Source organism: Theobroma cacao, chromosome 10, assembly GCF_000208745.1.
Source record: "Theobroma cacao cultivar B97-61/B2 chromosome 10, Criollo_cocoa_genome_V2, whole genome shotgun sequence".
NCBI lineage: Eukaryota > Viridiplantae > Streptophyta > Magnoliopsida > Malvales > Malvaceae > Theobroma > Theobroma cacao.
In genome coordinates this window covers 21,530,213-21,543,973 of record NC_030859.1, presented here as the reverse complement: position 1 = coordinate 21,543,973, position 13,761 = coordinate 21,530,213, and the positions used below count along the sequence as shown (strand labels likewise).

The 13,761-nt window shown below is 36.6% G+C and overlaps 2 protein-coding genes across 3 annotated transcripts; both read left to right on the top strand.

Annotated features, from left to right (window-relative positions):
* Positions 215 to 2,939, top strand: LOC18587499 (trans-cinnamate 4-monooxygenase). The gene is made up of 3 exons (XM_007011303.2): positions 215 to 1,124; positions 1,248 to 1,381; positions 2,207 to 2,939. Exons 1-3 carry the CDS (start codon positions 298 to 300, stop codon positions 2,803 to 2,805), a joined length of 1,560 nt encoding a protein of 519 aa, XP_007011365.2. The 5' UTR covers positions 215 to 297; the 3' UTR covers positions 2,806 to 2,939.
* On the top strand, positions 3,683 to 13,677 carry LOC18587498 (probable inactive serine/threonine-protein kinase scy1). Of its 2 annotated transcripts, none has more exons than XM_007011300.2 (21): positions 3,683 to 3,924; positions 4,082 to 4,180; positions 4,640 to 4,791; positions 5,000 to 5,072; positions 6,029 to 6,151; positions 6,722 to 6,830; positions 7,363 to 7,442; positions 7,633 to 7,714; positions 8,650 to 8,789; positions 8,885 to 8,995; positions 9,141 to 9,257; positions 9,385 to 9,474; positions 10,123 to 10,176; positions 10,369 to 10,443; positions 10,626 to 10,701; positions 10,828 to 10,927; positions 11,019 to 11,088; positions 11,788 to 11,861; positions 12,128 to 12,237; positions 12,398 to 12,664; positions 13,051 to 13,677. In XM_007011300.2, exons 1-21 carry the CDS (start codon positions 3,799 to 3,801, stop codon positions 13,329 to 13,331), a joined length of 2,409 nt encoding a protein of 802 aa, XP_007011362.2. In that variant the 5' UTR covers positions 3,683 to 3,798; the 3' UTR covers positions 13,332 to 13,677. The 2 variants fall into 2 exon arrangements, with proteins under 2 accessions (XP_007011362.2, XP_007011363.2); XM_007011301.2 differs by having other exon boundaries at positions 13,048 to 13,677.

Genomic DNA, 13,761 nt, shown 5'->3' with positions numbered 1-13,761 from the left:
TCATACATAGCTGTTCCACTAAGTAATTGCTTCTAGCCACTAGAGCCATACATTTAATTAAAGGCCAAAAGAAATTTCAAGCACATCTAATTTGGTTTAGAGGTGATCCTGCCTCTCAAAGCATCACCCAACTTTTCTTTTTTAGATCATCATCTGTTTATATTTTGTCTGCTTTTTTTCATTCACCCACCTCGCCACCTACCCCATCTCACTTCCACCACTCTTCTCCACCAACCCCCTCCTGGGACTTGCCTATGCACCTAACTCTTCATCTCTTCTATATAACTCTACCACTCAATGACTCTCTTTCTTAGCCTGCAGCCCCAAACCAACACCCAAATGGACCTCCTCCTCCTAGAGAAAGCTCTTGTTTCCCTATTCATCACCGTAATCTTAGCCATTTTGATCTCCAAGCTTCGCAGCAAGCGCTTCAGACTCCCTCCTGGCCCCATTCCAGTGCCTGTTTTCGGCAACTGGCTCCAGGTTGGTGATGACTTGAACCACCGCAACCTCACCGACTTAGCCAAGAAGTTTGGTGACATTTTCTTGCTCCGCATGGGGCAGCGTAACCTTGTGGTTGTCTCTTCCCCGGAGCTGGCCAAAGAGGTTTTGCACACTCAGGGAGTTGAGTTCGGGTCCAGAACAAGGAATGTTGTGTTTGATATCTTCACAGGCAAAGGGCAGGACATGGTTTTCACCGTGTACGGGGAGCATTGGCGCAAAATGAGGAGGATCATGACCGTTCCTTTCTTCACCAACAAGGTGGTGCAGCAGTATAGACATGGATGGGAAGACGAGGTTGCCAGGGTCGTTGAAGATGTGAGGAAGAATCCGGAGGCGGCGACGAATGGGATTGTTCTGAGGAGGAGATTGCAGCTTATGATGTACAACAACATGTACAGGATCATGTTCGATAGGAGGTTTGAGAGTGAGGATGATCCTTTGTTTGTAAAACTCAAGGCTTTGAATGGAGAGAGGAGTAGATTGGCTCAGAGCTTTGAGTACAACTATGGCGATTTCATCCCCATCTTGAGGCCATTCTTAAGAGGGTATTTGAAGTTATGCAAGGAAGTGAAGGAAATGAGATTGCAACTCTTCAAGGACTATTTCCTTGAGGAGAGGAAGTAAGTTTTCCTGGCAATTAATTTCCTGGTAGTTTTAGCTGATCAATTATACTAATAAACTGCTAGGGAATCTATAAATCTGGTGCTTAAATACATGGGAATTTTCCAATGAAAATCTTGCAGGAATCTTGCAAGCACAACAATAAGTGACAACAACGCTCTGAAGTGTGCTATAGATCACATTCTTGATGCTCAGCAGAAGGGAGAGATCAATGAAGACAATGTCCTTTACATTGTTGAGAATATCAATGTTGCTGGTAAGTTCCTAGGTTTCTTCTTGCTGTTTACTTTTTGCTGGCTTTTAAGGTTTGAAAATTGTGTCAGTCCAACTCTTACCAAACCTCAGGACTTGTTTGTCATCAGCTGAAGTCATTAGTAATGGTCATAATTATGTACCTTGTCGCAAGTTTCCAACCCACTAAGACTTTTGGGTACAAAACTGAAGCACCTAATGATTCTAATACATAGACTTCTAATGCATAGACTTTTAACCAGAATAACGAATTAGTTTTAACCCTATAATGGATTACTATTAGCAATGTTTTGCTTTTGAAAATCAATGATTGAGATGCCCAAAATTGACTAATTAAGGATATATGTACATGTGATGTGTCTCAACATTCAGCCTCATGCATGCACATGGTTACTCTGACATGTCTGATGTTTATTAGCTATAGTTAGATGCTTACTATAGGACTCATTTCAATGGGTATGTAATTGTTTTTAGACCAAATTGAGGTAAAATAAGAACATCTGCCTTTCAAGTATGTGTACATCATGTATAAATTTTCATTATGAATTGAATTTCTCAAGGCAAATGGCTCAATAGAGTAAATGTGGTCATGTGACAGACTGCTAGCAGTCTGGTGGTAGTTGGAAGCTGGAAGCTAGGACCAGCCACCAACCAACCAAATTAGGTTCCCCCCATATAATCATCATGACCATACGTTTGTAGTTTCCTACAGGATATGTATCTGCTGCCTGTTACCATCATACCAACTCAGCATTTATTGGTTGAATTTGTAGTTTTGTGATGATACCAAATCTATTCATTGAAGCAGTTTCTTTGTGATGATACACAGCCATTGAAACAACACTATGGTCAATTGAATGGGGCATTGCTGAGCTTGTGAACCATCCTGAGATCCAGCAGAAGCTTCGTAATGAAATCGACACCGTGCTCGGACCCGGCGTGCCGGTTACCGAACCTGACACCCACAAACTTCCTTATCTCCAGGCAGTGATCAAGGAGACACTGCGGCTGCGGATGGCCATCCCTCTACTAGTCCCACACATGAACCTCCACGATGCCAAGCTTGGTGGGTATGACATCCCAGCAGAGAGCAAGGTCCTTGTGAATGCATGGTGGTTAGCCAACAACCCAGCCAAATGGAAGAACCCAGAAGAGTTCAGGCCCGAAAGGTTCTTCGAGGAGGAAGCCAAGGTCGAAGCCAATGGGAATGACTTCAGGTATCTTCCATTTGGTGTTGGAAGGAGGAGCTGTCCAGGAATCATCCTTGCGCTGCCAATCTTGGGGATCACGTTGGGACGCTTGGTGCAGAACTTTGAGCTGTTGCCTCCTCCAGGACAGGCTAAGCTTGACACTTCGGAGAAGGGAGGACAGTTCAGCTTGCACATCCTGAAGCATTCAACCATTGTTGCAAAGCCAAGGGTGTTTTAATTTGAATCATACAAGTTTCTTAATGCACTGTATTTGGACTTTTGCATTATGCTTTTGAGTATTGGGGTGTTGTAAGATGCATGCATTTTGTTCCAACATTGTGAAAAATTTCAATCTCTATTAGTTATTTTAAAGCTTTTCTTCTTTTTATTTTTCATTTATGAATGACACACATCAATTAACATCGGCATGATATCAACCGGTCAAAATTTTTGATTACTTTATAATCGGATACCTTAAATCACTTGATTCAATTAAATAGAATAAAAATATCTTATAATCAAGTTTGACCCATCAAAAGTTTAAGTAATGATCATAAGACAACCAAATTCCAAATTTGATCATAATAGTTATATATATATATTTTTTACATACTACTTATAATTAATGTAATATATATTAAAATTCATTAATTATTCTGAATATGATTTTAAATTTTAATTTATATTAATAATATACACAATTATTAATTTTGAATTTATTTTTTATTTCAAGTTTGGGTTTGGAACAAATTTTATGTTAGATACTCCTATTATTTATAATTTAATATGTCATGTTCGATTTTTTTTTTGTGAATATTAATAATCGGTTTTGGATATTAAACATTAATTTTTAATTAGATTAGAATAAAATATGAATAATTAAATTTTAATTAAATTCGAGTTTAGTACCTCAAAAATTAATAAAAAAAAAGAAAAAAAGAGATGGATATTAATTGAATTAATCCGGGCCAAAACTCAGCCCACATGATACTGGATTCAAGCCCAATATACGGTCACCGAAATGAGGGAGTACCAGAGCTTCGTGAAACCGCGAAGCACAGAATTAAAGGAAAAATTAATTTGTCGAAATTGCCCCTCCAATCAAATTGTTCTCTCTTAGCTCATAACACACTTTGGCTGATCGAACCTCTCTCTCTCTCTCTCTTCAGATCGTCGTCGTCGTCGTCAATATCCGATTCATACTTGATTGGAAGAAGAGGAAGGGGAAAACATGTTCAAATTCTTGAAAGGAGTGGTAGGGGGATCTGGAACGGGCCTCAAGGATCTACCTTACAACATAGGGGATCCTTACCCTTCCGCTTGGGGCTCTTGGTCGCACTCTCGCGGCACTTCCAAGGTAACTTCTCCGGATTTTCAATTTTATGCTTAATTCAAGCTTAATCACATTGTTCTGCTCGGTGATTACGTAGCTTAACTCATCACTATTGGATCTTGTGCTTGAATCAGCCTTTTTTTCGCTGCAATTTCAATGTTTTTGTTTGTTACCTTGTTAGGATGATGGATCTTCGGTGTCTATATTTTCTCTTTCCGGTAGTAATCCGCAAGATGGCCATTTAGCTGCTGGTCGAAATGGTGTTAAGCGTCTTCGAACTGTAAGTAACTGTACTTGTTGCCTGCCCGCTGCCGCAATTCATTAGGATTATGAGGTCAAATGCTTTCTCCATGTTCTGTTTCGTATTGGCTTTTGCTATTTTCCTTTTGTTAGAATAACCAAATGGGCTAAATTTCATCGTTAGTTTCACTATAATTGTTTCATGTAAAACTAAAATCACTTGTTTTTGAAACCTAACAAGATTAAATTTTTTTATTGATATGTCTTCAAAAGCCATTTGCTTTCTATATAAGAAAAAGCACACACACATATAAGCACTTTTTGCTTATTGTTCTTGCTTTTAGAAGCAACAATCTGGTGGTAAAATCAACAGTAAATAGTGGGGTATCAGTTGTCTTTGAAGTTATTCTCTCCAGTCCAATGCATAATGGTCTTATTGGTTATATACAATAGTTGCTGGATTCTGGGCCTTGAAATAAGCTTTTTACTCCTTTTACAGGTGAGGCATCCAAATATTTTGTCATTTCTTCATAGTACTGAGGTTGAAGCTTTGGATGGCTCTAGTACAAAATTTACCATCTATATTGTCACAGAGCCTGTTATGCCATTGTCAGAGAAGATCAAGGAACTAGGTTTAGAAGGTACACAAAGGTATATTCACTTAACTGCACTTAGTCTTCTGCTTGTTCTGATGCCCAGAATGCTTAATATATATTTTAGTTGCTGACATTGGAAATAAATTATGCCCTATTTGAAATTTTGTTTTCCCCTTTTGAGGCGATCATACATAGAATATTGAGAACATTTTTTGTTGTTTAAAACCTTTATAAATTTAGATTGTGATTTCTTTTTTTGGTAGGGATGAATATTATGCCTGGGGGCTGCACCAAATAGCTAAAGCCGTGAGCTTTTTAAATAATGACTGCAAACTTGTAAGTATTTCAAACTAGTTGCAATTTTAGATCTTTAGTAACAGAACTTTGAAAAATGCTTAGTTATTTAATATTCTAAATGCCATCAACTGTAGATTTAGCATATTTCTGACATGATTGCTGGAAAAGAGTCAGTTATCATATGAGAGATTGAGCAACTTGTGTACTGTATATAGTATGAAGCCATTAATAAATTCTTCCGTCCATGCATTAATGCACGCCAATGTACTTGCCATGGTAATCAAAGGATTTGCGTCTTGCATTTGAATTGCTCATGATTATGTGAGAGCAATTAGCAGTTGGTATCTCAGGGAAATTGCTTTCTACATTTGAAATAGACAGCATATGAATCGTGATATATGGTTCTATGGACATAGGATAAAAGAATTTCATTGAATGCTCGTGTTTTTCTTTTTCCTTTTAATATTAATTAAACCAGTCATCATTTTAAGATGGATCAATTATTACTATTATTTTTTAATTTAGTTTTTCTTTGGAATTTCTTTTCACTGTAAATGTTGTACGCTCATTGCATTCACCAAAACAAAGAGGTACAGTCAGGCAGTTCTCCAACTTACCTGGAAGCTCTTTGATTCTAATGTTTTCTGTGCTTAGGTTTACTTTAAGTAATTAAGTTGAGTGATCTTGTAGTTCTTTAACATTCTATGCAATTATAACATAAACTGAAATTATGTTGAAATATATTGCATTTATGAAACTATGCCTAGTGGCCAGCATGCATGATTCAAGTCTTTCTGTTTAGTCCTCAATGAATGCACAGTTTGAATATTATTTGTTCCCAATCAATCTGCTTGCACTTGGTTTTGAGGTTTTCCTGTTGCATGTGAGGGTCATTGATCTAAAGTATATTTGTAGAAGCTGCTGATAGGTCTGGACCTCTAATCCACTCTTTTCTCTTTCAGAATCAATTTTTTGACTAGATTTGGATGGTACAGGTTCATGGCAATGTTTGTTTGGCAAGTGTTGTTGTAACTCAGACCTTGGACTGGAAGCTACATGCTTTTGATGTTCTATCTGAGTATGATGGGGGTAATGAATCTGCTTCAGGACCAATGCTGGTAATGCTTGTGTTTGGATGTGAGCCAAGGGTTTCAGTTATTTTTGAATCTCAATATGACGTATATATTATTCTAATCTTCCAATTCAAGTAGGTAATTTACTGGAATGAATTCTAAATATCTCCTTAAAGAAGAGCCAAGCTTTTCTGAATAGATTATTAAAGACACAAGACATAAAAGTAACTGATAACAAGCCATATGAAGTGAAGTGGTTTTAGTCCTGCCTACTTAGTTACATTAGTTATTGAATATTGGCATTGGAATTACATTTACATATTAAATTCAGGATAATTGCAGCCTATCTTATTTTTTGCAGCATCAAGATTTCATAGATGAAATGTTTCATTCAATTGTTATACAAAATTTTTTATTATGTGTTTTTGTATTTTAAATTTTCACTTCGCATAGTTTATGCTATGAAATCTTTTCTAGCAGACCAATGTCTCTCTCTTTTTTGTTTCTTTTTTTTTTTGTGGACTCTCAAGGTCAACTCTTCATTCTTTTTTTCTTTGTCAAGCCTGCCTTTCCAATATGGATAGTCGAATTTAATCATGTTTTTGTTTTCATCAGCAATATGAATGGCTTGTTGGATCTCAATACAAACCAATGGAATTGGCAAAGTCTGACTGGGTCGCAATCAGAAAATCTCCACCATGGGCTATTGATTCTTGGGGTTTGGGTAAGCTTGTATTGTTTCTTTTGATATATTGGTGTTATAAATTAGGTGGGTCAATGAGTGATCACTTTATTTGTGCTAATGCTTTGAGCATCCAAGTCTTATCATATTGATGTCTTGGGTGTATTTATGACATGATATTACATTTTGAAAAAGAATGTTTCCTGGCATGGATTTTCTTATGTATTTTATGTTTGAGTTGGTACTGGCTCTTAGGCACCAGTATTGACTGAATAAGCTTAGCTTTAGAGGTTCATTTGGCTATGCTGCTAGTGGGCATTCTTTGCTTGTTTTTAAATTGAGATTTGTTTCAAATTTAAAAAATCTTTACAACTGTCTTTTATATGCACTGTTCGTTACAAGGCATTCAAAAAATATGTTTTCACATATGAATGTATCAATGCATCCTAAGTGGATGAATGAAAACAAAGATAATCATTACGTATTTGTGATTTGGTTCATGTTCAGTTATTTATCTGTTTCTTCTTCTATATGATTCTCTATTCAATTTGAACATTTTTATTTAATTTGATAGGATGTCTTATTTATGAGATCTTCTCCGGCGTGAAGTTGGGCAAAACTGAGGAGCTGCGTAACACTGCTTCTATTCCAAAGGTTTGTAGCTCTTTTTATAACGATTACAAGCTATGTACCAGTTAGTTCCTGATGTGTGTAACATACCTCAAATTAATGGCTATTATTATTGTTTGCATACCTGAGTTTGCATAGCGCTTGTTGGGTGCTTTCATCTGATCCCTCACAAGGTTCATTTTCATATTCATCTGCCTACTTTCTTGTATCACAGTCGCTGCTTCCAGATTATCAGCGGCTCTTGAGCTCCATGCCATCTCGCAGGTTGAATACATCAAAGCTTATAGAAAACAGTGGTGAGTGCCCTTTTCTTTGAGTCTATTGTAGTTATGCCAACAGTCTCAGAAGTCTTAGTAAAACAGGCTGCTTTATAAGCAGGAGATTCATCTTTAATTCTTGGTCCAATTACACTTAATTGTTGACTTCTTTGGAGTAACATGGACTGTTCTTTATTCATGCAACAGAGTATTTATGTTATTTCTTGGTTGTTATGCTCTTCTTTTGGGTGGACTGTAGGTTCATTTATTATCCTTGATAAATTATTCTGAACTGTTTTCTTGGGTATAATGTCTTCATTCTGTTATTTATATGTTGTGGTACTTTTTGTTTGAGGTTTAATTTTACATTTTGAACAACAGTTGAAACTTTTTATGCACATATAGCCTTTTATTTTTGGTTCTTACTATTATGTGGGAAGCATTGGGAGATGAAAGAGGAATAATCAGTTGATGAAGAAAATAGAATAAATGTTCTAAAACTAATCCTAACACCCCAACAAAAAATGTTAAAGTAGGGAGACAAATGAAGATCTGAGTTTGAGTTGTGGGAAGTCTTCCTAGATAAGGTGATGCAGATGGAAGGATTTGAGTATGGCTGTCATGGGTGTGATTTGTGGTGATGAAGAGAGATGGCACACTTTCGTGAAAGTAAAGTTACTTGGATGCTTTCTATTTAGAAACAGGGATCTTGTGATTCCTCATGATCGTATTATTTGTCTTTTTTGTTTTTCATCAGAAGGCTTGGTAAGTGGCTATCTGTTTTATTTGGTGCTTCTGTTTGGTTCTTCTGAAGTCTGCCTTTTGAACTCAATGCCATCTCATAGTTTTTCTTTGTGTATATAATCTTTTTTGCATGTGTTTCACCACTATTGCATTTGTTTCTCATATTCCTTCTTCTCTGTCATGTTTGTGCCTTGTGCTAATACCACATTCTAAAATGCTTTTATTGTCAGAATATTTCCAAAATAAGTTGGTAGACACAATACATTTCATGGAAATTCTTAGTTTGAAAGACAGTGTTGAGAAGGATACATTCTTTCGCAAGCTTCCTAATTTAGCAGAACAGCTTCCTCGCCAAATTGTGTTGAAGAAGGTGCAACTTCTGAAACTTGAGTCTGATAAGTTAATAAAGACCAATCATCCATAATTTCAACTGCCAATTTATGATTGTATAATCTGCTTCTGCAGTTACTTCCTTTGTTAGCCTCTTCCCTTGAATTTGGTTCGGCTGCGGCCCCTGCTTTGACTGCACTGTTGAAAATGGGTTCTTGGCTTTCGGCTGAAGAATTTACTCTGAAGGTCATACTCCTGTTCATTTCTGTTTAGTTTATACATGTGATTTTATTTTTGATTTACGTATAAAAATTCAGTCTGTGTTTAAACATGTAGACTTTTGCTGTATTACTTTTGGCTGACTGAACAAGACCTTTGATTCTTCTTGCAGGTGCTGCCTACAATTGTGAAACTTTTTGCTTCTAATGACCGAGCCATTCGCGTTGCTCTCCTACAGCATATTGATCAATTTGGAGAATCTTTATCAGCTCAAGTTGTTGATGAGCAAGTAAGCAAGCCACAAGAGAGTGATGGTTTTTATAGTTCTATCTGATTCAAGTAGATTCTAGTTACTTAAGTCGAACTCCTGATAATCATAGCAAATATTGATTTTTGATTTGGACATTTATAACTAGGTCTACCCCCATGTTGCTACTGGATTTGCAGACACGTCTGCATTTCTCCGGGAATTGACTCTTAAGTCCATGCTTGTATTGGCTCCTAAGGTATGCTCATCTTACCGTCTGGTAGCAGCTATGTTACTCGGATCTCTTATTTTCCTATTGTATTGTATCAATCACATATTGGACAATTCAAAGTAGACAAATGTTTGTGGATATTATCCTCTAAATATATGGAAGAGCTCACAAGGAATTGAACATATTTGTTGTGGGCACACACCAGGTTAACACTTGGACCCAAGAGTGGGCAACATAAGGTAGCATGACTCTTTTTGGGTGATGGAGAAAATTATGATTGTTCCAATGGGAAGTACTTGGCGTAAAATGTTACAACAGATGTTTCAGACTTTCTATTGTCTGTTGTTGTCAAGTTCCACCATTCCTAAGTGACCACTGCTGAAATGAGGATCTTCAGATGAGTGGCAATAGAAGAATAGATAAATATAGAAATGAATTCCCTATTATATGCTGATGGTCTTACGTATGTTTGGATGTGAACAAAGTAGGACAAACAATGTTTAAGAAGGTCTTATTGTGTGCAAAGTTCAATGGTTTTATTTATGTTGAAAGTGTTTCAAGTACAATTTATTGAAAAAGAAAATAAAAAACAAAACTCAAGGTCGAGTTTGAGATGAGCTTGTGATTTGATTGTGAGTCTTTTCTAACTGATGCTTTGCTTACTTTTCATTGCAGCTTTCACAACGTACTATGTCAGGTTCTTTGTTGAAATATCTTTCCAAGTTACAGGTATGCATAGTAATGCATAGGTATTCTCAATGTAGTGTTCTATGTTCTTTCTTTGGTTAGGTTTATTATTATTATTATTATTTATTTTAATTATTACTATTAAGTTTCTCATTTAGTTTGTTTGAGGATTGCTTCCCCTTTTAACATCATTTGTTTCTTTAATGTTCTGTACATTGTGGCAATGTTTTGCAGGTTGATGAAGAGCCTGCAATTAGAACAAATACCACAATATTACTTGGAAACATTGCAAGCTACCTAAATGAAGGGGTTAGTAGATTCTAGGTCAATCATTCTTGAGTATTTTGAGTTACCTGACAATCTTATCTGAGATGTCAGTATTTGGTGGCATGATCCTCTTTGTTTTAAGTGTCAGCTATTCTGATTCTTGTGAAAGTGTAATTAACAACCTCCTGTTAAATTGCCATCTTTTGGTTGACTCTAAATTGCAGACTCGGAAGAGAGTTTTGATTAATGCTTTTACAGTCCGTGCATTGCGTGATACTTTCGCTCCTGCCCGAGGAGCAGGTATATGTGTTTATAGCTAGTTTCTGGTATCCTTGGTTTTGGAAATGCTTTCTTTGATTTTCAAAGCAATTGTCTTCTTGGTCTTTTTAGGTGTTATCAAACTAATATGAAATTATTTTGTGGCAGGAGTTATGGCTTTATGTGCCACCAGTTCTTACTATGACATCACTGAGATTGCTACACGTATTCTTCCAAATGTTGTTGTACTTACCATTGATCCTGACAGGTTATATTATTGTTGGACAGTTAAGTTATTGTTGCCTTTTTATTATTATTCCTCAAGTGTACATGAAGAATTTTGCTCGTCTTTTAAGCAGTGACGTAAGGTCAAAGTCATTTCAAGCAGTTGATCAATTTTTACAGCTAGTGAAGCAATACAATGAGAAGGTTAGCTTTAACATGGTTTTTCCTCTGCTGCTGAAATTAGGAAAATGTGAACTGACTGTAGTTTTGGTGCTATCAAGCAAGAATTAAATGTTACATCATATATTTATCTTAACTGTCATGTCTTTTCTTGATCAGCATTCTACAGCATTCAGCATAAAATTTCCATCCTTGATGAAACAGTTTGCAGCTCCTCATTTGTAGATTTTAAGCATTAAATGATCATTTGGACCTGGCTAAAACTTCTTAATATCTGGTGCTGCAATAAATTGATGTGGCTGCAGATATCCTAGAATTGTTAAATTATAATTTTATGGCATTTTTCAAATTGCTGCAAGCAGTGTATGTTTATGTTTAATAGGTAACATTGTGTTTATTTCAAGCATGCAGGCAACATGCAGTTAACTGTGTCTACTTCTTTATTCAGTTACATCCTGTTGCTTTTTGGTGTTTGTTTCTCATCTTTAGATGACTCTTTGTCTTACGTTTTAGTGTGGATGTTCTGATTCAGCTAATAGTGACGGCATATTTAACATTATGGTATTAGTATCATTGTCTGTATCAAACTGTTGTATCTTTATATGATGGTAAAAAAATTTGAGAAGAAATCTGAATATTCATGGGATGTTTTAAGCAATCTTTGCTATTGTCTATGGTATGGTATTTGTTATGGTGATTCTTTTTCTCTGCGGTTCTTTATAGAGTAATGCTGGAGATGCTGCTGGCACTACAAGTTTAGGTATCTCATCAATGCAAGGAAATGCTAGTTTACTGGGGTAAGTTGATCAGACATTTTATACAGTAGGAGGGCCATATTGATTGCTATCCTCAAGAGGAACCCATGGAAATAGTGACCGTAGAAACTTTTATGTTCCAATTTGTTTCCTTGTAAGGTGCATTAGTTCTTCTCAGCTAGCTTAATTAGTTAAATGATTTATAAAGGCAGGTCAAAAAATTGTTATAGCCACTTGATGGGTTATGTTGGTTCTCTTTGCCAAGGGTTATGTTTTGGGTGTTGAGCACTAAGTTTCTGACTTTGCAGATGGGCCATGAGCTCCCTGACTCTTAAAGGTAAACCTTCTGATCAAGCTCCAGTTGCTGCTGCTAATTCTGTCACTCCTGCAACTACCACAACCTCTACAGCCAGCTCAGGTATTTGTTGCAAATTACGCAATTGATAAATTGCTACTTGTTATTTTGGAATGAAGTTAATACTATGCTGCACTTTTGGTTTTTACTTTTACCTGATTATAGGTGATTGTGTTCATTCAATTATTCCATCTCTTATGTTGGTTTTCTGTGACAATTTTAGGACTAATAGAAACGCCAAGTACAGAACCAGTCCACCATGTAAGTTCCAGTACAGACTTTGCCGATCAACCCATGCCTCCATCCCCTACTTCAACTGATGGGTGGGGAGAAATTGAAAATGGCATTCATGAAGAAGAGGAGAGTGAGAAAGATGGATGGGATGATATTGAACCCCTTGAAGAGCCAAAGCCATCTCCGGCCCTGGCAAATATTCAGGCAGCTCAGAAGCGTCCTGTGTCACAACCAGTTTCGCAGCCTAAACCACAAGGTAGTATTGTCCATTCAATTGTGGAATTTTGGAGTTGAGTTTCCAGTCGTAATGTTTATGGTCCAAGACTGGAAATATATAACATGTATATGCATAGATAATTCATGATGAATATGTTAAAATTAGATCAATTAATGAAGTAATAACCATAGATGATCTCGATTGCATTGAACTAGAAATCTGTGTGATTATTTAAATATGGAGTTGCAGACGGTTTTTTTTTTTTTTGGTGCATGTAGAAATGCCTGAAAAGTTTTATGGTCATCCTTTATCCTGTACATTGATTGGTACTTGAGTCCTTCTAATTACTTGTTTCATGAGAGATTTGAGACATTGAGACTATATATTTATTGGGTGATTCTTTTCCTTTTCTTTCCTTTTAGCAGCTAAAAGTTTGCGACCTAAAAGTACAGTGAAGGTGACGAAAGATGAAGATGATGATTTGTGGGGTTCTATAGCTGCTCCTCCTCCAAAAACTGCTTCGAAACCATTGAATGTGAAAACAGCTGGAGCAGTTGATGATGATGATCCCTGGGCAGCTATTGCAGCTCCCCCTCCTACGACCAAAGCAAAACCTTTATCAGCAGGAAGAGGGAGAGGAGCTAAACCTGCTGCTCCAAAACTGGGTGCACAAAGGATAAACCGGACATCCTCATCTGGGATGTAAGTTACAAGCAAAAGAACACAAATGAAGGAAACAAAAGATCAGGTTTTGTACATTTCCTCTTCTGGTGACTGGTTTCACATTAAAATTTAATGAAACTTGGTCACCAAGTTGTATCTGCTACGTTTCGCTGGCATATTATTTGATTTGTAATATCATTCTTTTTTCACCAAATGTTTGTCTGCTGGTCTTAACTGTCAATTATGAAGAAACTAGCCTTTGGAAGACTGGTATGCAGTTTTGATCTTTGTATTGTTTAGGGAATTATAACCGAGCTTGTAAACAAATCTCTAATGTATTCCTTCCAAAGAATAATGGAAAATTCTCTGGCTATATCAGTTTCTGCATACTTCTACGTACTGAACGAGGGTTCTGTTTTTGTCTAAACTCTCTCCTTAGTAGCATTTTTGTGTGCCATGAATGTCTGTTGGGT

Bases quoted from the DNA above. Each gene is read 5' to 3' on its own strand.
- LOC18587499 (XM_007011303.2), top strand. From the start codon at position 298: ATGACTCTCTTTCTTAGCCTGCAGCCCCAAACCAACACCCAAATGGAC. The intron at 1,125-1,247 runs GTAAGTTTTCCT...AAAATCTTGCAG, and splicing joins TATTTCCTTGAGGAGAGGAA to GAATCTTGCAAGCACAACAA. The intron at 1,382-2,206 runs GTAAGTTCCTAG...GATGATACACAG, and splicing joins TGAGAATATCAATGTTGCTG to CCATTGAAACAACACTATGG.
- LOC18587498 (XM_007011301.2), top strand. From the start codon at position 3,799: ATGTTCAAATTCTTGAAAGGAGTGGTAGGGGGATCTGGAACGGGCCTC. The intron at 7,443-7,632 runs GTTTGTAGCTCT...CTTGTATCACAG, and splicing joins ACACTGCTTCTATTCCAAAG to TCGCTGCTTCCAGATTATCA. The intron at 9,475-10,122 runs GTATGCTCATCT...TTTTCATTGCAG, and splicing joins TGCTTGTATTGGCTCCTAAG to CTTTCACAACGTACTATGTC.